Here is a 27013-nt window from a genome sequence, read left to right on the forward strand (position 1 = left end):
ATTGTACTTGGAGTGGTCATTTCAGAGGCAAGAAGGATCTGCCGTCATGGGAATCAGCAAGAGGTATAGTATTTTCTGTAGCAAAGTGGCCGGTAGCCACAGGAGCCAGAGCCATATCCACAGCCATAGCGGGAGCCATATCCACAGCCTAGTCCATATTTAGAGCCGTATCCATAGCCAGAGCCGTATCCACAGTTGGAGCCACAGCCAGAGCCACAGCCACAGCCAGAGCCACAGCCACCGCAAGAGCCGTATCCACAGCCAGAGCCACAGCCACCGCAAGAGCCGTATCCACAGCCGGGGCCACATCCACAGCCAGAGCCGTATCCACAGCCAGAGCCGCAGCCAGAGCCATATCCACAGTCAGAGCCACAGCCACCGCAAGAGCCGCATCTGCAGCCAGAGCCGTATCCACAACCGCAGCCACAGCCGGAGCCACAGCCCCCACAGGAGTTTCCACCGTAGTTGCCACACATCGTGTCAGGAGGTGAGGTTTCAGTCAAGAGGTAGGAGGATATTGCTGAAGTGTGAGTGTCGTCCTCTCTTCCAGGACCTTTATATACTTACTGGGATGAATAGGTCAACCCTCACGTGGGCTTGGTTCTCTCATTTAACAACCATTTGCCTAAAATGAGCTCATTCTGTGGGCAATCATTTTGTTAGGGATTTATAATTGATTTCCTGCTTCCCCAGGAATTTTCTCAAGCCTTGAAAGAAAAGGATCCATTTTCGATGGACCCAAGCTGACACAACCATCATTGAATTTTATGACCATGACATAACACATCACCAAAACATGTTTCATCTATAAATGTGTGTTTCGTTATCGCACTGCACTGTCAAGGTCTTTGAAAGCACTTACTGAAGAAGAAGCTCTACTCAATACTATTAAAAGTATCACCAGCAGCAGCACGTTGGTTCCCATTTTCTCCTACCTCCGTACTTTGTCTTTTTCCAGCAAAATGACTCTAACTTACTTGCATAGACTTTGGGCAATAAATTGAGTATTTCCAAATGCTACAACCACGCCCTGAAATGTTCTCCATCTCCCTGAAGGAAAGCTTGCCTATCCCCGCCTTTTCCAAGCAGATCATGACTTTCTCGCTTTCTCTGGGACAAAATTGTTTCTTTCTGAAACCCCTGCTGGTCAGTTATGTACACAGACGTATCATGTCTCCTATATATGAAAAGACACACTTACCCAAAGGCGTCCACGTCGAATGAGAAACAGGCCTGAGATCAACAAGATCTTTGTGAAAGTTCGATTGTTCAATGCAAGACTGTCTGTGGGTTTACTCGGACGACTCTCATATTGGTGCTATAGATCCATGCTTCCCAATAAAGGGTAAAGCCAATCGGTGAGTGATACTCCCAGACTTCACAGTAGTATTCTCATTTTTGTCTTATCTGTCTTCTCCAAAAAAAAAAACAAAAAACAAAAAAAACAAAACTCTATTTTAAAATGTAATTTACTTATCGTACTTTTTGTTTGGATACCTTGCAATTAGGAAATGAGTAATCGTTGACCTTTCTGAGGTACTTAGTTCTTTTTTAAACGTTTTGTAGAATTCAGCAGTGAAGCCATCAGGTTATGAGCTTTCTTTCAATGGGAGACTATTGACAACTGACTTCTTATTGTTCCCTTCATCATTTCCATTTCTTCATGAATTATTTTGGTTAGGTCGTATGGACTTGGTAATTGATCCATTTCTTCTAGGTTATCCAATTTATTGGCACGACACTGCGCATAGTGGCCTCATGAATTTTATTGCTGTGGTATCAGTGGCAAAGTCTCCTCTTTATTTCTGTGTTTATTTATTTCAGTCTTCTCCCTTTTCTTCCTCATTCAATGCAGCTCTGACATTTTGTTGATTTTTATTAATAAACAAAAACTCTCCTGATCTTTCTGAATGCATTTGACTTTCTGTTTCATTTATTTCTGTTCCGATCTTTATTATCCTCTGTCTTCTGCGAACTATGGCATAGATTGTTTATTTGTATTCTGGTTCACTAGAGGGTCAAGTCAGGTTGTCTACATGGGACAGTTGCTTGTTTGATACAGGTGTTTAGTGTTACAAACCCCGTCCTCTTAGAGCTGCTTTTGCTAAATTTTAGAAGTTCTGGTGTGTTGTGTTTCCATTTTTGTTTGCATGCATCCAGAAATGTTTTACCTTTCCTTTTTCTTTCTTCTTTGACACTTTGGTGGTTAGGTCCATAGTTCTTAATTTCTCCATGTTTGTGAAATTTCTGGACTTCCTTCTATTAGTTATTTCTAGTTACATCCTTGTGTTCAGAAAACATGCTGGATAAGTCGATAAGCTTCTGAAAATGTTAGGACTTGTTTTGAGACCTTATTTGTGATTTCTTCATGGAAAGGTTCCATGCAGATTTGAGAATAATGTGTACTGTGCTGCTATTTAATAACATGTTCTGTATACATCGCTTATATCCGTTTCATCTAAAACGTAGTTCCAGACTAAATGCTCCTGACTGATTCTCTATCGAAATGATCTAGCCAGTGTTGAAAGTGGAGTCGTTACTTTTCGTACACTTATGGTTTTACAGATATCTCTCTCTCTCTTGAGTGCTACTAATACCTTGAGGTCTATTAAACTTTGCTTTGTATATGTAGGTGCTCCGATGATGGGTGTATGCATATTCCCAATTGTTCTATTTCTGGATCAACTGAACCTTTGAAAATATATGATGAAATTCCTTCTCTTTTGTTTGTTTGAGACATTTTGAATTACAAACAGATGTAAGATTTCAGTATACTCCGACATACTCTCTACCTTTTTTAATAGCATGGAAGACCTTCTTCCATCCTTTCACAATCAGTCTATAGCTGACGTTAAAGGTAAAGTGAGTCACTTAAAGCAGCACAGAGTCTCGTCTTCTGTTTCACTCTCCCTGGGTTTTTTTTTTTTTTCTTTTCTTTTTTCTCTCTTTTATTGGTCTGTTCAGTAATCGTATGTCTTGGGTTGGACAATTTATTCCATTTAGATTTCAGGTAATTATTGCTATGTAAGGAATTACAACTGCCATCTTGTTTATGCTTCTCTCCTTTTCTTGTAATGTTTCCCTTTGCGATTAGATGGCAACTTTCTCTGGGTCATGTACACCTAGCAGTGAGTAGTCGCTGACATCCCTGCAAAAATTCAAGTAAGAGGAGTTGGGGTAAGATGGCCATCTAGAGGTGTGCAGGGCAAGTAGATCTCACCCAAAAGCTCCAATACAACTCATACATATTAACGTCATTGGGAGCATGTGTGGGAGAGTGCACGAGAGTATCAGAGTTTGGTGAGATCCCATGGAGCCCAGAACCCGAAAATGGGAGCAGAGAGAGGAGAGAGAGGCCCGCCACCTCATCTACCACGTCTTTGTCATGAGGATTGGCACGGGAGAGACATTCTATACAGGCGGCAAAGGTAGACAGAGGGCTCACACCAACCCCCATCCTTACCTTTAGGGCCTGCAGTTCCTGCTGTAGGAGTTGTCCTCAGCTCTTGCAGCCTGTACTGAATGGTAAGGAGCTGCCTAGAGCACATGCACTCCAGCTCTGTAGCACAGAAGCACAGAAGTACATACGGTACACTCCCCACCCCCACCCTCATGACCCAAACCAATGCAGTTTGGCACCATCTTGAATCCAGAGCCATTGTGAGAGCACCCCCTGCCCTGGGGACAGTAGCCACAGCTTTCCCCAGCCTTAACACTCCGCTGCCATCCCAGCATGCTCACACGAGTTGCTACATTCCCCTGATCCCAGAGCCTTGAGGCCTGGATCCAGGAGTGGCTGGGACCCAGCCATACAGGTCTGAAAAGTCAACTCCAGGCCTCCTGGACCACCGTACCCTCACACCCACAGCCAGACATGAGACAACCAGGACCCCTGCCATTCCACCTTCTCTGCCTCAGTCCTGTGAGTCCAAGCTTCAAACCCAGAAGAACAAGTCACAGGTCTCCACATTAAAACACAGGTGAGTAGCCCTTTACCAGTGGAAGTGGAGCTCATCTAAACCCTCCCAGAGAAGCAGCCAGGAGGTCTCACCCTCAACAGTTCTTCTTAGCAGCAATGCCAATGTACCATGAAGCAGCTGACAGGGACCACAGTGTTGGATCTGTGTTTTGGCTTCCAACAGTGTCTGAGAAGCACCTGGCTGTGCTCCTTCGGCACCAACATTAAGGGGCCTCACTCACAGTCCAAGCAGTGGCTGTCTGCGCCCCCTCTTTCGCCTCATCTGTCAGAATAGCCGAGTGCAACAAAACAGCTGGACACGGCCCCTCTCTGCTGCGGCATTATAGCATTCTTCCCCACAGCCAGAGAAGTGACCAACTGGGACTCACTGCCACAGCCCCAACTACCAGCCGCACCCACTGCCAGGTATCAATGCGGGGAAATAAGACACACGAAAAATAAAAAAATTAAAAGACGGGAACATGACACCACCAAAGAAACACAACAGTGCTCCTAGAATGGATCCCTACAAATCAGAAATCACCAACCTTCTGCCAAAGGAACTCATATCCTCAATTGGAAAGAGCTCACTGTGATACAAGGGAATACAGACAAACAAACCAGTGAAATCAGTTAAACCGTTCACGTTCTAAATGACCACTTTAGCAAACACATAGCTACTATTAAATGTCAAACAGAATTTCTCCAATAGAAGCATACCTTGAATGGAATAAAAAAAATTTTTTAAACTGCGTCATTATCCAAGAGTCTCAAAGACAGACTACATCATGAGAAGTAATAATGTCTAATCTTGAAGACAAATGTTTGGAAATAACCCAGTAAGATGAAAAATAGTGGGTGGGGTGGAAGGAAGGAAAATAAACAAACAAAGCCTACAAGACTTTGGGGAGGTGATCAAGATAGCAAATATTTGAATTACAGGCATTCCAGAAGGGAAAGAAAGCAAAAAAGGTAGTGAAAGCAAATTTAAAAGTATAAGAGCTGAAAACCTACCACCCTAGTCTTGGGGAAGATATGAACATCCAAATCTAGGAAACTCAAAGTTTCCAAATAGATCTATTTGATTCGACCTGAAAAGATCTTCACCGAGACACACGGTAGGCAAACTGTCACGAGTTAAAGACTAAGGAAGATTTCTACAAAGAGCAACAGAATAGCATCATCACACAGAAGGGCATCCCCTTTAGACTAACAGCAGACTACTTTCAGCAGAAACCATACAAGCCAGGAGAGAATGGGAGGATATATACAAAAGCAGTGAGAGTAGAAAAACTGCCAGCCAAGAATATGATAACCTGCAAAGCTATCTCCCATGAACCAAGGAGAAATAACTCACCAAAATTAAGAGAAATCATCATCGCCTCTTGATTCCTCTCAGACAAAGGAAAATGAAGGGAAATCATGACCACCATTTCAACCCTCCAAGAAACACTGAGGAGAGTCCTACACTCCATCTACAAGCGAAAGAATCATAATGATCATCCTGAAACACCAAAGTATATAACCCACGCTGGCGGTCTAACACAGATACACCAATGAGAAAGAGAAAAGAGTCAAACCTCATCTTCAATACAGAAAACCACCCACCCACAAAGAGAAACCATGACAGACAATGAGAGGAACAAAGACTATACAAAACTATTGAAAAACAACCAAGACAATCCCAAGGCAACGACATCATATGTCAATAACATACCTTAAATTTAAAAACATTATATGTCACGATTAAAAGACACAGACATTCTGAATGCATAAAGAAAACGTGACCCATTCATGTACTGCCTATGAGAGACAGAGCTGACCTTCAAAGACACACTTAGACTGAAAGAGCAGGGATGGAGGAAGATATTCCAAAAAAATGAAAAACTAAGCCAGCCCAAATACCTATACTTATATCCTAAATCAAACACCGGGAAAACCTGGTCTAAGAGATGAGGAAGGGCATTGCGTAACGTTAAAGGGATCAATACAGCAAGAGGATGTAACACTTATAAATAGGTATGCACCCAACACTGGAGCAATCACATATATAAAGCAAATATCAGATCAAAGGGAGAGATTGACACCGACACCATAAGAGTTGGGGATTTGAACACCCCACTCTCAGCATTGGACACATCATAGGGAAGGAAAAATCAATAAGGCAACCCACGTGCATTTCTATAGCACCATACACCAGATGGACCTAACAGACAGAGCATTTCATCCAACAGCTGCAGAATGCACACTGAACCCAACAGCACATTTATAATCGACTATATGTTTGACCACCAAATAGGTCCCGACAACTTCACATAAATCAAACTCCTATCAACTATACTTTCTGACCATGATGGAAACAAACTGGAAATCAATAATTAGAAGAACTTGGAAAACTAGACAAATGTCTGGAAATTAAACAACATACTTTTGAACAACCACAGGGTCAAAGAAGAGATGACTAAGGAAACCAAAACATTTCCTGAAACTACTGAAGTCAGAAGCACAACTTAGCAAACCTATGGGATACAGCCAAGTCAGAATTACGGGGAAAGGTCCAGCAACCCCACTGCTGGGTGTAGATCACAAAGAATGGTTATCATCATTTTGAAAGGATTTGTACAGGCCCGTGTTTATTGCGGTTATGTTTACAACAGCTCAGAGTTGGAACCAACCTAAGCGGAAATCAGCACATGACTGGGTAAGGACAATGTGTATATATGCACAATGGAATACCACCCTGCCAAAAAAAGGGACTGAAATTCTGCCATTCGCTTTGAGATGTTTCCATTAAGTCAAATAATCCAGGCAAACGGTGAGAAAAACGGGACCTCATTCGTAATGGGAACACAAAATAAACGGAAAGGAGAGGAGAAAAACAGAGAGAGAAAGAGAAAAAGAAAGAGAGAGAGAAGCAAGCAAAGAAAGAAAGAGAAACACACAGCAATCACAGTCACACCGTGAAATTTCAGGAAGAGAGAAGACAATTGTGGTTACTAGAGGTGGGAAACGGAAAGGGGAGGGAGAGGAGTGTCAGCGAGAGATTGAATAACAGCCACAAGGAATGATCATATTTTAAATGACCGATATGGTAATTATGCTGATATGATCATCACACATGGTACCACAGATATTGATACTCAACACTGTTCCCCACAATTGTAGAAAAATCAAATTTTACGGAAAAACAAAACAAAACAGAACAGAACAAAACCAAAGAGCTCTAGTGTTAAAGAGCAAGAAAGGGCGAACTACAGCCAATGACCAATGACTGTATAACTTCAAGTAGTAACTACAGAGAATGAATGTTGAATGTTCTCCCCACCAAGAGGTCACAATTCTTTAAGGTGAAACATATGGTACAGCACTTCCGGAGACGGGCATAGCTTAGAGGTTACCAGAAATGAGGGAAAGTGAATAATGAGTAGTGATGGGTAAGTAGGTACGCAATTTATACTTAGGATGACAAAAAATGGCTTAGAAATAGATAGAGGTAGTGGTTATGCAGCATGGCAAATGGAATTAAGTCCATGCACTCCTATGTTTAAAAATGCTTAACATCGAAATTCTCATGCTATATTTGTTTTGCCACAATAAAAAGCAAAAATGAAATGAAATATAACCTGTCTGTTACCACACTAATTGACCACCAAGACAATGAGGTCTGCCACAAATGCTTTGCTGGTCTCATCTCTCTCCATGCCCGGTTCTGGGGCTGCTCTTATACACAGATCTGACAAATGAGGGAATACCGACTCTAACAGCACGTGCAACGCATCAAAGCTCCCCTCAAGCATAATGCTCCTCTTCTTGCACATACAAGAAATGGGCATCATTTCTTCGCACTTTCTAAGCCCTATCCTTCTGATATGCGTTGCCCAGATTTCACCCTCCGTGGTCCATTGTTCATTACTTACAGAACCACTAAATTTCAACGGAGAAGCAAACGGTGTGGATCAATTTAGTCCACATTCTCAAGGCATAGATTAACTCAGAGATTTTAAGAACCACAAAGCATACAGTTAAAATTTTTGTTCAGTTCTGCACACTATGGACAAAAACGAAAATCACATTGTAGGAGATATTTTCAAAGTCTAAAGAGAATAGGTCCGAACACATACAATCAACTCCTACAAATCAAGAAGAAACTAGAAAGAAAACCAATGCCAAAGATAGGAAAGAAAAACACGAAGGTTAATGAATAATCAGAAGTCATTAAAAATGTCCAAACTCATTAGTGGTTAGAGAAATAGAACTTCAAATAACAAGAGTCAATCACTTTTTTACTTAAACGAGTACCATTCAAAGGCTAGGTCATGCCAAGTTTGGGAACGTAACGTGAGGACACAAGAATTGCAGTGTTAGGGTTTGGACTAGTACAGACCTTCTGGAGACTAACCCGGCAGTACTTGGTAAAATTACATGTGCACACACCGTTTCTCCCAACAGTTCCGAACTCGGCGCAATCTCACAGAGGTCCGTAGGGGCCGTGTGTTCACTGTGGAAATGTGGAGAAGAGGAGCTGGGGGCGGTCAAGTGTGCATCACTGACATAGAGAGTGGGCAACATCTCGTGTATGAAGCACACGGAGCACCATGCGGCAACCGGAAAGAATGGACTAAATGTGCATACAGAGGCACAGATGGATCTTTCAACAACAATCGTGCTGTGAGAAGAAAAAAACTCTTAGGAAAAGGTGCATAATAATACCATTCATGTAGATTGAAAATGCATAATAGAATGACCACCACTCACAGAACTTTCATGGAAAGAAATGGGTGGGTGGCCACCTATGAGATACCATGAATTACAGCATGGCCGTGAATGAGGGATGGGCTTGAGAATGGAAATAAGAGGAGTAGAGAAAAATTAACAGGTTAATATAGCAAATAAACATTCGCAACTAGACAGCATCCTGTGTGGACCAACAATGACGTGAAACGAACAGGGAAGGAAAAGCTGTGTGAGCACATCGATTGTGCCCCTGCCAAAGCTGGTGTTCTTGGAAACACATCCTTCCATGTGCCAAAGATTTTGCTTTCTCAAACCTGGTTCTTACCTCTGATATTCAAGACCTATCAGGATTTGGTGAACACTGGGGGCTGACTAGCACAACCCCTGCCCACAACGCTTTTGGTTTTACCCTCTTCAGCGAACACCGTCCACATGACACACTACTGTTCAAAGACGGGTGGTCAAAAGTCTTCCAGGAAGTGTTCCCTTCACGCATACACAGACAAGGTTTTTAATGAGACCTGACGCTCTTGGCCATTTGTCCATCCTTCTGTTCCTTCCTTGCCCAGACCATGAACATGATGTCGGTCATACACCGCACCCACTTTGAAACCATGAGGGACAAAGTCACACAGCAAAAGGGGGAGAACAGGAATGGGAGGAGAGAGAGAAGGATCAAGGTCCTTTCTGATTTCCTTGAGCAGCTGCAATAGCCTTATCTGCTGACTCCAAGATTTCTCATTTCTCCTCTTGCAAAATGTGGTAACATTAAACTAGCAGTCTTGCCTCTTGATTACCAAGACTCAAACCCAGGTTCCAGCCACTCACTTCTCGACCTGTGCCTTACATCTCAAGACTAGGTTCCTTTTCCCATTGATCTCCCTATCCCAATCCTTTATTCACGCAAGGTATGAGATTTCGAGGGTGAGATTTGTGTTCACGTTTCATTATATACGTAACAAAATAACCTTCATAAATGACAAGTTATGAGCAAGAGGTAATACTTGGATTCGAAGAGTTAAAGAAAACAAATTATTTTATATTAAGTTTCGGTCCCCCCGCTTTCCATCAGGCCACAAATCCTGAAATCCATTGTCACCCTGATACACATGAGACCGGACTTCTCAGGAAACAAAGCCTTTTATTCAGAAACTGCTTTTGTTGTTCCACTCTAGTAACTCCAATCCTATAGCCCTCCCTGGGCTTCTGCACATAGCCCCACGTGCGAAGACGGAGAAAAGGATGCAGGGATTCATGTTTGAAAAGTGATCGGGATAAGATCTTTGGTTTCCAGGGATGTGATGAAACCCCTCAGTCACCGTCAGCTGAAGACAGATCCTTCGACATTAAATCAGGTCCCCCGCAGACAATAATCAATTCTTACTTCGGAGTGAAGTGAAAGGATAGGGAGGATTTCTACCGCCATTGTACTTGGAGTGGTCATTTCAGAGGCAAGAAGGATCTGCCGTCATGGGAATCAGCAAGAGGTATAGTATTTTCTGTAGCAAAGTGGCCGGTAGCCACAGGAGCCAGAGCCATATCCACAGCCATAGCGGGAGCCATATCCACAGCCTAGTCCATATTTAGAGCCGTATCCATAGCCAGAGCCGTATCCACAGTTGGAGCCACAGCCAGAGCCACAGCCACAGCCAGAGCCACAGCCACCGCAAGAGCCGTATCCACAGCCAGAGCCACAGCCACCGCAAGAGCCGTATCCACAGCCGGGGCCACATCCACAGCCAGAGCCGTATCCACAGCCAGAGCCGCAGCCAGAGCCATATCCACAGTCAGAGCCACAGCCACCGCAAGAGCCGCATCTGCAGCCAGAGCCGTATCCACAACCGCAGCCACAGCCGGAGCCACAGCCCCCACAGGAGTTTCCACCGTAGTTGCCACACATCGTGTCAGGAGGTGAGGTTTCAGTCAAGAGGTAGGAGGATATTGCTGAAGTGTGAGTGTCGTCCTCTCTTCCAGGACCTTTATATACTTACTGGGATGAATAGGTCAACCCTCACGTGGGCTTTGTTCTCTCATTTAACAACCATTTGCCTAAAATGAGCTCATTCTGTGGGCAATCATTTTGTTAGGGATTTATAATTGATTTCCTGCTTCCCCAGGAATTTTCTCAAGCCTTGAAAGAAAAGGATCCATTTTCGATGGACCCAAGCTGACACAACCATCATTGAATTTTATGACCATGACAGAACACATCACCAAAACATGTTTCATCTATAAATGTGTGTTTCGTTATCGCACTGCTCTGTCAAGGTCTTGGAAAGCACTTACTGAAGAAGAAGCTCTACTCAATACTATTAAAAGTATCACCAGCAGCAGCACGTTGGTTCCCATTTTCTCCTACCTCCGTACTTTGTCTTTTTCCAGCAAAATGACTCTAACTTACTTGCATAGACTTTGGGCAATAAATTGAGTATTTCCAAATGCTACAACCACGCCCTGAAATGTTCTCCATCTCCCTGAAGGAAAGCTTGCCTATCCCCGCCTTTTCCAAGCAGATCATGACTTTCTCGCTTTCTCTGGGACAAAATTGTTTCTTTCTGAAACCCCTGCTGGTCAGTTATGTACACAGACGTATCATGTCTCCTATATATGAAAAGACACACTTACCCAAAGGCGTCCACGTCGAATGAGAAACAGGCCTGAGATCAACAAGATCTTTGTGAAAGTTCGATTGTTCAATGCAAGACTGTCTGTGGGTTTACTCGGACGACTCTCATATTGGTGCTATAGATCCATGCTTCCCAATAAAGGGTAAAGCCAATCGGTGAGTGATACTCCCAGACTTCACAGTAGTATTCTCATTTTTGTCTTATCTGTCTTCTCCAAAAAAAAAACAAAAAACAAAAAAAACAAAACTCTACTTTAAAATGTAATTTACTTATCGTACTTTTTGTTTGGATACCTTGCAATTAGGAAATGAGTAATCGTTGACCTTTCTGAGGTACTTAGTTCTTTTTTAAACGTTTTGTAGAATTCAGCAGTGAAGCCATCAGGTTATGAGCTTTCTTTCAATGGGAGACCATTGACAACTGACTTCTTATTGTTCCCTTCATCATTTCCATTTCTTCATGAATTATTTTGGTTAGGTCGTATGGACTTGGTAATTGATCCATTTCTTCTAGGTTATCCAATTTATTGGCACGACACTGCGCATAGTGGCCTCATGAATTTTATTGCTGTGGTATCAGTGGCAAAGTCTCCTCTTTATTTCTGTGTTTATTTATTTCAGTCTTCTCCCTTTTCTTCCTCATTCAATGCAGCTCTGACATTTTGTTGATTTTTATTAATAAACAAAAACTCTCCTGATCTTTCTGAATGCATTTGACTTTCTGTTTCATTTATTTCTGTTCCGATCTTTATTATCCTCTGTCTTCTGCGAACTATGGCATAGATTGTTTATTTGTATTCTGGTTCACTAGAGGGTCAAGTCAGGTTGTCTACATGGGACAGTTGCTTGTTTGATACAGGTGTTTAGTGTTACAAACCCCGTCCTCTTAGAGCTGCTTTTGCTAAATTTTAGAAGTTCTGGTGTGTTGTGTTTCCATTTTTGTTTGCATGCATCCAGAAATGTTTTACCTTTCCTTTTTCTTTCTTCTTTGACACTTTGGTGGTTAGGTCCATAGTTCTTAATTTCTCCATGTTTGTGAAATTTCTGGACTTCCTTCTATTAGTTATTTCTAGTTACATCCTTGTGTTCAGAAAACATGCTGGATAAGTCGATAAGCTTCTGAAAATGTTAGGACTTGTTTTGAGACCTTATTTGTGATTTCTTCATGGAAAGGTTCCATGCAGATTTGAGAATAATGTGTACTGTGCTGCTATTTAATAACATGTTCTGTATACATCGCTTATATCCGTTTCATCTAAAACGTAGTTCCAGACTAAATGCTCCTGACTGATTCTCTATCGAAATGATCTAGCCAGTGTTGAAAGTGGAGTCGTTACTTTTCGTACACTTATGGTTTTACAGATATCTCTCTCTCTCTTGAGTGCTACTAATACCTTGAGGTCTATTAAACTTTGCTTTGTATATGTAGGTGCTCCGATGATGGGTGTATGCATATTCCCAATTGTTCTATTTCTGGATCAACTGAACCTTTGAAAATATATGATGAAATTCCTTCTCTTTTGTTTGTTTGAGACATTTTGAATTACAAACAGATGTAAGATTTCAGTATACTCCGACATACTCTCTACCTTTTTTAATAGCATGGAAGACCTTCTTCCATCCTTTCACAATCAGTCTATAGCTGACGTTAAAGGTAAAGTGAGTCACTTAAAGCAGCACAGAGTCTCGTCTTCTGTTTCACTCTCCCTGGGTTTTTTTTTTTTCTTTTCTTTTTTCTCTCTTTTATTGGTCTGTTCAGTAATCGTATGTCTTGGGTTGGACAATTTATTCCATTTAGATTTCAGGTAATTATTGCTATGTAAGGAATTACAACTGCCATCTTGTTTATGCTTCTCTCCTTTTCTTGTAATGTTTCCCTTTGCGATTAGATGGCAACTTTCTCTGGGTCATGTACACCTAGCAGTGAGTAGTCGCTGACATCCCTGCAAAAATTCAAGTAAGAGGAGTTGGGGTAAGATGGCCATCTAGAGGTGTGCAGGGCAAGTAGATCTCACCCAAAAGCTCCAATACAACTCATACATATTAACGTCATTGGGAGCATGTGTGGGAGAGTGCACGAGAGTATCAGAGTTTGGTGAGATCCCATGGAGCCCAGAACCCGAAAATGGGAGCAGAGAGAGGAGAGAGAGGCCCGCCACCTCATCTACCACGTCTTTGTCATGAGGATTGGCACGGGAGAGACATTCTATACAGGCGGCAAAGGTAGACAGAGGGCTCACACCAACCCCCATCCTTACCTTTAGGGCCTGCAGTTCCTGCTGTAGGAGTTGTCCTCAGCTCTTGCAGCCTGTACTGAATGGTAAGGAGCTGCCTAGAGCACATGCACTCCAGCTCTGTAGCACAGAAGCACAGAAGTACATACGGTACACTCCCCACCCCCACCCTCATGACCCAAACCAATGCAGTTTGGCACCATCTTGAATCCAGAGCCATTGTGAGAGCACCCCCTGCCCTGGGGACAGTAGCCACAGCTTTCCCCAGCCTTAACACTCCGCTGCCATCCCAGCATGCTCACACGAGTTGCTACATTCCCCTGATCCCAGAGCCTTGAGGCCTGGATCCAGGAGTGGCTGGGACCCAGCCATACAGGTCTGAAAAGTCAACTCCAGGCCTCCTGGACCACCGTACCCTCACACCCACAGCCAGACATGAGACAACCAGGACCCCTGCCATTCCACCTTCTCTGCCTCAGTCCTGTGAGTCCAAGCTTCAAACCCAGAAGAACAAGTCACAGGTCTCCACATTAAAACACAGGTGAGTAGCCCTTTACCAGTGGAAGTGGAGCTCATCTAAACCCTCCCAGAGAAGCAGCCAGGAGGTCTCACCCTCAACAGTTCTTCTTAGCAGCAATGCCAATGTACCATGAAGCAGCTGACAGGGACCACAGTGTTGGATCTGTGTTTTGGCTTCCAACAGTGTCTGAGAAGCACCTGGCTGTGCTCCTTCGGCACCAACATTAAGGGGCCTCACTCACAGTCCAAGCAGTGGCTGTCTGCGCCCCCTCTTTCGCCTCATCTGTCAGAATAGCCGAGTGCAACAAAACAGCTGGACACGGCCCCTCTCTGCTGCGGCATTATAGCATTCTTCCCCACAGCCAGAGAAGTGACCAACTGGGACTCACTGCCACAGCCCCAACTACCAGCCGCACCCACTGCCAGGTATCAATGCGGGGAAATAAGACACACGAAAAATAAAAAAATTAAAAGACGGGAACATGACACCACCAAAGAAACACAACAGTGCTCCTAGAATGGATCCCTACAAATCAGAAATCACCAACCTTCTGCCAAAGGAACTCATATCCTCAATTGGAAAGAGCTCACTGTGATACAAGGGAATACAGACAAACAAACCAGTGAAATCAGTTAAACCGTTCACGTTCTAAATGACCACTTTAGCAAACACATAGCTACTATTAAATGTCAAACAGAATTTCTCCAATAGAAGCATACCTTGAATGGAATAAAAAAAATTTTTTAAACTGCGTCATTATCCAAGAGTCTCAAAGACAGACTACATCATGAGAAGTAATAATGTCTAATCTTGAAGACAAATGTTTGGAAATAACCCAGTAAGATGAAAAATAGTGGGTGGGGTGGAAGGAAGGAAAATAAACAAACAAAGCCTACAAGACTTTGGGGAGGTGATCAAGATAGCAAATATTTGAATTACAGGCATTCCAGAAGGGAAAGAAAGCAAAAAAGGTAGTGAAAGCAAATTTAAAAGTATAAGAGCTGAAAACCTACCACCCTAGTCTTGGGGAAGATATGAACATCCAAATCTAGGAAACTCAAAGTTTCCAAATAGATCTATTTGATTCGACCTGAAAAGATCTTCACCGAGACACACGGTAGGCAAACTGTCACGAGTTAAAGACTAAGGAAGATTTCTACAAAGAGCAACAGAATAGCATCATCACACAGAAGGGCATCCCCTTTAGACTAACAGCAGACTACTTTCAGCAGAAACCATACAAGCCAGGAGAGAATGGGAGGATATATACAAAAGCAGTGAGAGTAGAAAAACTGCCAGCCAAGAATATGATAACCTGCAAAGCTATCTCCCATGAACCAAGGAGAAATAACTCACCAAAATTAAGAGAAATCATCATCGCCTCTTGATTCCTCTCAGACAAAGGAAAATGAAGGGAAATCATGACCACCATTTCAACCCTCCAAGAAACACTGAGGAGAGTCCTACACTCCATCTACAAGCGAAAGAATCATAATGATCATCCTGAAACACCAAAGTATATAACCCACGCTGGCGGTCTAACACAGATACACCAATGAGAAAGAGAAAAGAGTCAAACCTCATCTTCAATACAGAAAACCACCCACCCACAAAGAGAAACCATGACAGACAATGAGAGGAACAAAGAATATACAAAACTATTGAAAAACAACCAAGACAATCCCAAGGCAACGACATCATATGTCAATAACATACCTTAAATTTAAAAACATTATATGTCACGATTAAAAGACACAGACTGTCTGAATGCATAAAGAAAACGTGACCCATTCATGTACTGCCTATGAGAGACAGAGCTGACCTTCAAAGACACACTTAGACTGAAAGAGCAGGGATGGAGGAAGATATTCCAAAAAAATGAAAAACTAAGCCAGCAAAATACCTATATTTATATCCTAAATCAAACACCGGGAAAACCTGGTCTAAGAGATGAGGAAGGGCATTGCGTAACGTTAAAGGGATCAATACAGCAAGAGGATGTAACACTTATAAATAGGTATGCACCCAACACTGGAGCAATCACATATATAAAGCAAATATCAGATCAAAGGGAGAGATTGACACCGACACCATAAGAGTTGGGGATTTGAACACCCCACTCTCAGCATTGGACACATCATAGGGAAGGAAAAATCAATAAGGCAACCCACGTGCATTTCTATAGCACCATACACCAGATGGACCTAACAGACAGAGCATTTCATCCAACAGCTGCAGAATGCACACTGAACCCAACAGCACATTTATAATCGACTATATGTTTGACCACCAAATAGGTCCCGACAACTTCACATAAATCAAACTCCTATCAACTATACTTTCTGACCATGATGGAAACAAACTGGAAATCAATAATTAGAAGAACTTGGAAAACTAGACAAATGTCTGGAAATTAAACAACATACTTTTGAACAACCACAGGGTCAAAGAAGAGATGACTAAGGAAACCAAAACGTTTCCTGAAACTACTGAAGTCAGAAGCACAACTTAGCAAACCTATGGGATACAGCCAAGTCAGAATTACGGGGAAAGGTCCAGCAACCCCACTGCTGGGTGTAGATCACAAAGAATGGTTATCATCATTTTGAAAGGATTTGTACAGGCCCGTGTTTATTGCGGTTATGTTTACAACAGCTCAGAGTTGGAACCAACCTAAGCGGAAATCAGCACATGACTGGGTAAGGACAATGTGTATATATGCACAATGGAATACCACCCTGCCAAAAAAAGGGACTGAAATTCTGCCATTCGCTTTGAGATGTTTCCATTAAGTCAAATAATCCAGGCAAACGGTGAGAAAAACGGGACCTCATTCATAATGGGAACACAAAATAAACGGAAAGGAGAGGAGAAAAACAGAGAGAGAAAGAGAAAAAGAAAGAGAGAGAGAAACAAGCAAAGAAAGAAAGAGAAACACACAGCAATCACAGTCACACCGTGAAATTTCAGGAAGAGAGAAGACAATTGTGGTTACTAGAGGTGGGAAACGGAAAGGGGAGGGAGAGGAGTGTCAGCGAGAGATTGAATAACAGCCACAAGGAATGATCATATTTTAAATGACCGATATGGTAATTATGCTGATATGATCATCACACATGGTACCACAGATATTGATACTCAACACTGTTCCCCACAATTGTAGAAAAATCAAATTTTTCGGAAAAAAAAAAACAAAACAAAACAGAACAAAACCAAAGAGCTCTAGTGTTAAAGAGCAAGAAAGGGCGAACTACAGCCAATGACCAATGACTGTATAACTTCAAATAGTAACTACAGAGAATGAATGTTGAATGTTCTCCCCACCAAGAGGTCACAATTCTTTAAGGTGAAACATATGGTACAGCACTTCTGGAGACGGGCATAGCTTAGAGGTTACCAGAAATGAGGGAAAGTGAATAATGAGTAGTGATGGGTAAGTAGGTACGCAATTTATACTTAGGATGACAAAAAATGGCTTAGAAATAGATAGAGGTAGTGGTTATGCAGCATGGCAAATGGAATTAAGTCCATGCACTCCTATGTTTAAAAATGCTTAACATCGAAATTCTCATGCTATATTTGTTTTGCCACAATAAAAAGCAAAAATGAAATGAAATATAACCTGTCTGTTACCACACTAATTGACCACCAAGACAATGAGGTCTGCCACAAATGCTTTGCTGGTCTCATCTCTCTCCATGCCCGGTTCTGGGGCTGCTCTTATACACAGATCTGACAAATGAGGGAATACCGACTCTAACAGCAGGTGCAACGCATCAAAGCTCCCCTCAAGCATAATGCTCCTCTTCTTGCACATACAAGAAATGGGCATCATTTCTTCGCACTTTCTAAGCCCTATCCTTCTGATATGCGTTGCCCAGATTTCACCCTCCGTGGTCCATTGTTCATTACTTACAGAACCACTAAATTTCAACGGAGAAGCAAACGGTGTGGATCAATTTAGTCCACATTCTCAAGGCATAGATTAACTCAGAGATTTTAAGAACCACAAAGCATACAGTTAAAATTTTTGTTCAGTTCTGCACACTATGGACAAAAACGAAAATCACATTGTAGGAGATATTTTCAAAGTCTAAAGAGAATAGGTCCGAACACATACAATCAACTCCTACAAATCAAGAAGAAACTAGAAAGAAAACCAATGCCAAAGATAGGAAAGAAAAACACAAAGGTTAATGAATAATCAGAAGTCATTAAAAATGTCCAAACTCATTAGTGGTTAGAGAAATAGAACTTCAAATAACAAGAGTCAATCACTTTTTTACTTAAACGAGTACCATTCAAAGGCTAGGTCATGCCAAGTTTGGGAACGTAACGTGAGGACACGAGAATTGCAGTGTTAGGGTTTGGACTAGTACAGACCTTCTGGAGACTAACCCGGCAGTACTTGGTAAAATTACATGTGCACACACCGTTTCTCCCAACAGTTCCGAACTCGGCGCAATCTCACAGAGGTCCGTAGGGGCCGTGTGTTCACTGTGGAAATGTGGAGAAGAGGAGCTGGGGGCGGTCAAGTGTGCATCACTGACATAGAGAGTGGGCAACATCTCGTGTATGAAGCACACGGAGCACCATGCGGCAACCGGAAAGAATGGACTAAATGTGCATACAGAGGCACAGATGGATCTTTCAACAACAATCGTGCTGTGAGAAGAAAAAAACTCTTAGGAAAAGGTGCATAATAATACCATTCATGTAGATTGAAAATGCATAATAGAATGACCACCACTCACAGAACTTTCATGGAAAGAAATGGGTGGGTGGCCACCTATGAGATACCATGAATTACAGCATGGCCGTGAATGAGGGATGGGCTTGAGAATGGAAATAAGAGGAGTAGAGAAAAATTAACAGGTTAATATAGCAAATAAACATTCGCAACTAGACAGCATCCTGTGTGGACCAACAATGACGTGAAACGAACAGGGAAGGAAAAGCTGTGTGAGCACATCGATTGTGCCCCTGCCAAAGCTGGTGTTCTTGGAAACACATCCTTCCATGTGCCAAAGATTTTGCTTTCTCAAACCTGGTTCTTACCTCTGATATTCAAGACCTATCAGGATTTGGTGAACACTGGGGGCTGACTAGCACAACCCCTGCCCACAACGCTTTTGGTTTTACCCTCTTCAGCGAACACCGTCCACATGACACACTACTGTTCAAAGACGGGTGGTCAAAAGTCTTCCAGGAAGTGTTCCCTTCACGCATACACAGACAAGGTTTTTAATGAGACCTGACGCTCTTGGCCATTTGTCCATCCTTCTGTTCCTTCCTTGCCCAGACCATGAACATGATGTCGGTCATACACCGCACCCACTTTGAAACCATGAGGGACAAAGTCACACAGCAAAAGGGGGAGAACAGGAATGGGAGGAGAGAGAGAAGGATCAAGGTCCTTTCTGATTTCCTTGAGCAGCTGCAATAGCCTTATCTGCTGACTCCAAGATTTCTCATTTCTCCTCTTGCAAAATGTGGTAACATTAAACTAGCAGTCTTGCCTCTTGATTACCAAGACTCAAACCCAGGTTCCAGCCACTCACTTCTCGACCTGTGCCTTACATCTCAAGACTAGGTTCCTTTTCCCATTGATCTCCCTATCCCAATCCTTTATTCACGCAAGGTATGAGATTTCGAGGGTGAGATTTGTGTTCACGTTTCATTATATACGTAACAAAATAACCTTCATAAATGACAAGTTATGAGCAAGAGGTAATACTTGGATTCGAAGAGTTAAAGAAAACAAATTATTTTATATTAAGTTTCGGTCCCCCCGCTTTCCATCAGGCCACAAATCCTGAAATCCATTGTCACCCTGATACACATGAGACCGGACTTCTCAGGAAACAAAGCCTTTTATTCAGAAACTGCTTTTGTTGTTCCACTCTAGTAACTCCAATCCTATAGCCCTCCCTGGGCTTCTGCACATAGCCCCACGTGCGAAGAAGGAGAAAAGGATGTAGGGATTCATGTTTGAAAAGTGATCGGGATAAGATCTTTGGTTTCCAGGGATGTGATGAAACCCCTCAGTCACCGTCAGCTGAAGACAGATCCTTCGACATTAAATCAGGTCCCCCGCAGACAATAATCAATTCTTACTTCGGAGTGAAGTGAAAGGATAGGGAGGATTTCTACCGCCATTGTACTTGGAGTGGTCATTTCAGAGGCAAGAAGGATCTGCCGTCATGGGAATCAGCAAGAGGTATAGTATTTTCTGTAGCAAAGTGGCCGGTAGCCACAGGAGCCAGAGCCATATCCACAGCCTAGTCCATATTTAGAGCCGTATCCACAGCCAGAGCCGTATCCACAGTTGGAGCCACAGCCAGAGCCACAGCCACTGCCAAAGCCACAGCCACCGCAAGAGCCGTATCCACAGCCAGAGCCACAGCCACCGCAAGAGCCGTATCCACAGCCGGGGCCACATCCACAGCCAGAGCCGTATCCACAGCCAGAGCCGCAGCCAGAGCCATATCCACAGTCAGAGCCACAGCCACCGCAAGAGCCGCATCCGCAGCCAGAGCCGTATCCACAACCGCAGCCACAGCCGGAGCCACAGCCCCCACAGGAGTTTCCACCGTAGTTGCCACACATCGTGTCAGGAGGTGAGGTTTCAGTCAAGAGGTAGGAGGATATTGCTGAAGTGTGAGTGTCGTCCTCTCTTCCAGGACCTTTATATACTTACTGGGATGAATAGGTCAACCCTCACGTGGGCTTTGTTCTCTCATTTAACAACCATTTGCCTAAAATGAGCTCATTCTGTGGGCAATCATTTTGTTAGGGATTTATAATTGATTTCCTGCTTCCCCAGGAATTTTCTCAAGCCTTGAAAGAAAAGGATCCATTTTCGATGGACCCAAGCTGACACAACCATCATTGAATTTTATGACCATGACATAACACATCACCAAAACATGTTTCATCTATAAATGTGTGTTTCGTTATCGCACTGCTCTGTCAAGGTCTTGGAAAGCACTTACTGAAGAAGAAGCTCTACTCAATACTATTAAAAGTATCACCAGCAGCAGCACGTTGGTTCCCATTTTCTCCTACCTCCGTACTTTGTCTTTTTCCAGCAAAATGACTCTAACTTACTTGCATAGACTTTGGGCAATAAATTGAGTATTTCCAAATGCTACAACCACGCCCTGAAATGTTCTCCATCTCCCTGAAGGAAAGCTTGCCTATCCCCGCCTTTTCCAAGCAGATCATGACTTTCTCGCTTTCTCTGGGACAAAATTGTTTCTTTCTGAAACCCCTGCTGGTCAGTTATGTACACAGACGTATCATGTCTCCTATATATGAAAAGACACACTTACCCAAAGGCGTCCACGTCGAATGAGAAACAGGCCTGAGATCAACAAGATCTTTGTGAAAGTTCGATTGTTCAATGCAAGACTGTCTGTGGGTTTACTCGGACGACTCTCATATTGGTGCTATAGATCCATGCTTCCCAGTAAAGGGTAAAGCCAATCGGTGAGTGATACTCCCAGACTTCACAGTAGTATTCTCATTTTTGTCTTATCTGTCTTCTCCAAAAAAAAAACAAAAAACAAAAAAAACAAAACTCTACTTTAAAATGTAATTTACTTATCGTACTTTTTGTTTGGATACCTTGCAATTAGGAAATGAGTAATCGTTGACCTTTCTGAGGTACTTAGTTCTTTTTTAAACGTTTTGTAGAATTCAGCAGTGAAGCCATCAGGTTATGAGCTTTCTTTCAATGGGAGACCATTGACAACTGACTTCTTATTGTTCCCTTCATCATTTCCATTTCTTCATGAATTATTTTGGTTAGGTCGTATGGACTTGGTAATTGATCCATTTCTTCTAGGTTATCCAATTTATTGGCACGACACTGCGCATAGTGGCCTCATGAATTTTATTGCTGTGGTATCAGTGGCAAAGTCTCCTCTTTATTTCTGTGTTTATTTATTTCAGTCTTCTCCCTTTTCTTCCTCATTCAATGCAGCTCTGACATTTTGTTGATTTTTATTAATAAACAAAAACTCTCCTGATCTTTCTGAATGCATTTGACTTTCTGTTTCATTTATTTCTGTTCCGATCTTTATTATCCTCTGTCTTCTGCGAACTATGGCATAGATTGTTTATTTGTATTCTGGTTCACTAGAGGGTCAAGTCAGGTTGTCTACATGGGACAGTTGCTTGTTTGATACAGGTGTTTAGTGTTACAAACCCCGTCCTCTTAGAGCTGCTTTTGCTAAATTTTAGAAGTTCTGGTGTGTTGTGTTTCCATTTTTGTTTGCATGCATCCAGAAATGTTTTACCTTTCCTTTTTCTTTCTTCTTTGACACTTTGGTGGTTAGGTCCATAGTTCTTAATTTCTCCATGTTTGTGAAATTTCTGGACTTCCTTCTATTAGTTATTTCTAGTTACATCCTTGTGTTCAGAAAACATGCTGGATAAGTCGATAAGCTTCTGAAAATGTTAGGACTTGTTTTGAGACCTTATTTGTGATTTCTTCATGGAAAGGTTCCATGCAGATTTGAGAATAATGTGTACTGTGCTGCTATTTAATAACATGTTCTGTATACATCGCTTATATCCGTTTCATCTAAAACGTAGTTCCAGACTAAATGCTCCTGACTGATTCTCTATCGAAATGATCTAGCCAGTGTTGAAAGTGGAGTCGTTACTTTTCGTACACTTATGGTTTTACAGATATCTCTCTCTCTCTTGAGTGCTACTAATACCTTGAGGTCTATTAAACTTTGCTTTGTATATGTAGGTGCTCCGATGATGGGTGTATGCATATTCCCAATTGTTCTATTTCTGGATCAACTGAACCTTTGAAAATATATGATGAAATTCCTTCTCTTTTGTTTGTTTGAGACATTTTGAATTACAAACAGATGTAAGATTTCAGTATACTCCGACATACTCTCTACCTTTTTTAATAGCATGGAAGACCTTCTTCCATCCTTTCACAATCAGTCTATAGCTGACGTTAAAGGTAAAGTGAGTCACTTAAAGCAGCACAGAGTCTCGTCTTCTGTTTCACTCTCCCTGGGTTTTTTTTTTTTTCTTTTCTTTTTTCTCTCTTTTATTGGTCTGTTCAGTAATCGTATGTCTTGGGTTGGACAATTTATTCCATTTAGATTTCAGGTAATTATTGCTATGTAAGGAATTACAACTGCCATCTTGTTTATGCTTCTCTCCTTTTCTTGTAATGTTTCCCTTTGCGATTAGATGGCAACTTTCTCTGGGTCATGTACACCTAGCAGTGAGTAGTCGCTGACATCCCTGCAAAAATTCAAGTAAGAGGAGTTGGGGTAAGATGGCCATCTAGAGGTGTGCAGGGCAAGTAGATCTCACCCAAAAGCTCCAATACAACTCATACATATTAACGTCATTGGGAGCATGTGTGGGAGAGTGCACGAGAGTATCAGAGTTTGGTGAGATCCCATGGAGCCCAGAACCCGAAAATGGGAGCAGAGAGAGGAGAGAGAGGCCCGCCACCTCATCTACCACGTCTTTGTCATGAGGATTGGCACGGGAGAGACATTCTATACAGGCGGCAAAGGTAGACAGAGGGCTCACACCAACCCCCATCCTTACCTTTAGGGCCTGCAGTTCCTGCTGTAGGAGTTGTCCTCAGCTCTTGCAGCCTGTACTGAATGGTAAGGAGCTGCCTAGAGCACATGCACTCCAGCTCTGTAGCACAGAAGCACAGAAGTACATACGGTACACTCCCCACCCCCACCCTCATGACCCAAACCAATGCAGTTTGGCACCATCTTGAATCCAGAGCCATTGTGAGAGCACCCCCTGCCCTGGGGACAGTAGCCACAGCTTTCCCCAGCCTTAACACTCCGCTGCCATCCCAGCATGCTCACACGAGTTGCTACATTCCCCTGATCCCAGAGCCTTGAGGCCTGGATCCAGGAGTGGCTGGGACCCAGCCATACAGGTCTGAAAAGTCAACTCCAGGCCTCCTGGACCACCGTACCCTCACACCCACAGCCAGACATGAGACAACCAGGACCCCTGCCATTCCACCTTCTCTGCCTCAGTCCTGTGAGTCCAAGCTTCAAACCCAGAAGAACAAGTCACAGGTCTCCACATTAAAACACAGGTGAGTAGCCCTTTACCAGTGGAAGTGGAGCTCATCTAAACCCTCCCAGAGAAGCAGCCAGGAGGTCTCACCCTCAACAGTTCTTCTTAGCAGCAATGCCAATGTACCATGAAGCAGCTGACAGGGACCACAGTGTTGGATCTGTGTTTTGGCTTCCAACAGTGTCTGAGAAGCACCTGGCTGTGCTCCTTCGGCACCAACATTAAGGGGCCTCACTCACAGTCCAAGCAGTGGCTGTCTGCGCCCCCTCTTTCGCCTCATCTGTCAGAATAGCCGAGTGCAACAAAACAGCTGGACACGGCCCCTCTCTGCTGCGGCATTATAGCATTCTTCCCCACAGCCAGAGAAGTGACCAACTGGGACTCACTGCCACAGCCCCAACTACCAGCCGCACCCACTGCCAGGTATCAATGCGGGGAAATAAGACACACGAAAAATAAAAAAATTAAAAGACGGGAACATGACACCACCAAAGAAACACAACAGTGCTCCTAGAATGGATCCCTACAAATCAGAAATCACCAACCTTCTGCCAAAGGAACTCATATCCTCAATTGGAAAGAGCTCACTGTGATACAAGGGAATACAGACAAACAAACCAGTGAAATCAGTTAAACCGTTCACGTTCTAAATGACCACTTTAGCAAACACATAGCTACTATTAAATGTCAAACAGAATTTCTCCAATAGAAGCATACCTTGAATGGAATAAAAAAAATTTTTTAAACTGCGTCATTATCCAAGAGTCTCAAAGACAGACTACATCATGAGAAGTAATAATGTCTAATCTTGAAGACAAATGTTTGGAAATAACCCAGTAAGATGAAAAATAGTGGGTGGGGTGGAAGGAAGGAAAATAAACAAACAAAGCCTACAAGACTTTGGGGAGGTGATCAAGATAGCAAATATTTGAATTACAGGCATTCCAGAAGGGAAAGAAAGCAAAAAAGGTAGTGAAAGCAAATTTAAAAGTATAAGAGCTGAAAACCTACCACCCTAGTCTTGGGGAAGATATGAACATCCAAATCTAGGAAACTCAAAGTTTCCAAATAGATCTATTTGATTCGACCTGAAAAGATCTTCACCGAGACACACGGTAGGCAAACTGTCACGAGTTAAAGACTAAGGAAGATTTCTACAAAGAGCAACAGAATAGCATCATCACACAGAAGGGCATCCCCTTTAGACTAACAGCAGACTACTTTCAGCAGAAACCATACAAGCCAGGAGAGAATGGGAGGATATATACAAAAGCAGTGAGAGTAGAAAAACTGCCAGCCAAGAATATGATAACCTGCAAAGCTATCTCCCATGAACCAAGGAGAAATAACTCACCAAAATTAAGAGAAATCATCATCGCCTCTTGATTCCTCTCAGACAAAGGAAAATGAAGGGAAATCATGACCACCATTTCAACCCTCCAAGAAACACTGAGGAGAGTCCTACACTCCATCTACAAGCGAAAGAATCATAATGATCATCCTGAAACACCAAAGTATATAACCCACGCTGGCGGTCTAACACAGATACACCAATGAGAAAGAGAAAAGAGTCAAACCTCATCTTCAATACAGAAAACCACCCACCCACAAAGAGAAACCATGACAGACAATGAGAGGAACAAAGACTATACAAAACTATTGAAAAACAACCAAGACAATCCCAAGGCAACGACATCATATGTCAATAACATACCTTAAATTTAAAAACATTATATGTCACGATTAAAAGACACAGACTGTCTGAATGCATAAAGAAAACGTGACCCATTCATGTACTGCCTATGAGAGACAGAGCTGACCTTCAAAGACACACTTAGACTGAAAGAGCAGGGATGGAGGAAGATATTCCACAAAAATGAAAAACTAAGCCAGCCCAAATACCTATACTTATATCCTAAATCAAACACCGGGAAAACCTGGTCTAAGAGATGAGGAAGGGCATTGCGTAACGTTAAAGGGATCAACACAGCAAGAGGATGTAACACTTATAAATAGGTATGCACCCAACACTGGAGCAATCACATATATAAAGCAAATATCAGATCAAAGGGAGAGATTGACACCGACACCATAAGAGTTGGGGATTTGAACACCCCACTCTCAGCATTGGACACATCATAGGGAAGGAAAAATCAATAAGGCAACCCACGTGCATTTCTATAGCACCATACACCAGATGGACCTAACAGACAGAGCATTTCATCCAACAGCTGCAGAATGCACACTGAACCCAACAGCACATTTATAATCGACTATATGTTTGACCACCAAATAGGTCCCGACAACTTCACATAAATCAAACTCCTATCAACTATAGTTTCTGACCATGATGGAAACAAACTGGAAATCAATAATTAGAAGAACTTGGAAAACTAGACAAATGTCTGGAAATTAAACAACATACTTTTGAACAACCACAGGGTCAAAGAAGAGATGACTAAGGAAACCAAAACATTTCCTGAAACTACTGAAGTCAGAAGCACAACTTAGCAAACCTATGGGATACAGCCAAGTCAGAATTACGGGGAAAGGTCCAGCAACCCCACTGCTGGGTGTAGATCACAAAGAATGGTTATCATCATTTTGAAAGGATTTGTACAGGCCCGTGTTTATTGCGGTTATGTTTACAACAGCTCAGAGTTGGAACCAACCTAAGCGGAAATCAGCACATGACTGGGTAAGGACAATGTGTATATATGCACAATGGAATACCACCCTGCCAAAAAAAGGGACTGAAATTCTGCCATTCGCTTTGAGATGTTTCCATTAAGTCAAATAATCCAGGCAAACGGTGAGAAAAACGGGACCTCATTCGTAATGGGAACACA

At 42.6% G+C, this 27013-nt stretch overlaps 3 protein-coding genes across 3 annotated transcripts; all 3 read right to left on the bottom strand.

The window, feature by feature from the left end:
• Positions 1-53: 53 nt before the first annotated feature.
• Positions 54-476, bottom strand: LOC134371495 (keratin-associated protein 21-1-like). The gene has a single exon (XM_063088291.1). It carries the CDS (start codon positions 474-476, stop codon positions 54-56), a length of 423 nt encoding a protein of 140 aa, XP_062944361.1.
• Positions 477-10169: 9693 nt separating this feature from the next.
• On the bottom strand, positions 10170-10592 carry LOC134371479 (keratin-associated protein 21-1-like). The gene has a single exon (XM_063088290.1). It carries the CDS (start codon positions 10590-10592, stop codon positions 10170-10172), a length of 423 nt encoding a protein of 140 aa, XP_062944360.1.
• A 9690-nt stretch (positions 10593-20282) lies between these two features.
• LOC134371609 (keratin-associated protein 21-1-like) lies at positions 20283-20681 on the bottom strand. Its single transcript, XM_063088450.1, has one exon. The coding sequence runs from the start codon at positions 20679-20681 to the stop codon at positions 20283-20285; it is 399 nt and encodes a 132-aa protein (XP_062944520.1).
• Between the last annotated feature and the right edge of the window lie 6332 nt (positions 20682-27013).

Source organism: Cynocephalus volans, chromosome 1 (assembly GCF_027409185.1).
Source record: "Cynocephalus volans isolate mCynVol1 chromosome 1, mCynVol1.pri, whole genome shotgun sequence".
Taxonomy (NCBI): domain Eukaryota; kingdom Metazoa; phylum Chordata; class Mammalia; order Dermoptera; family Cynocephalidae; genus Cynocephalus; species Cynocephalus volans.

Bases quoted from the DNA above. Each gene is read 5' to 3' on its own strand.
- LOC134371495 (XM_063088291.1), bottom strand. From the start codon at position 476: ATGTGTGGCAACTACGGTGGAAACTCCTGTGGGGGCTGTGGCTCCGGC.
- LOC134371479 (XM_063088290.1), bottom strand. From the start codon at position 10,592: ATGTGTGGCAACTACGGTGGAAACTCCTGTGGGGGCTGTGGCTCCGGC.
- LOC134371609 (XM_063088450.1), bottom strand. From the start codon at position 20,681: ATGTGTGGCAACTACGGTGGAAACTCCTGTGGGGGCTGTGGCTCCGGC.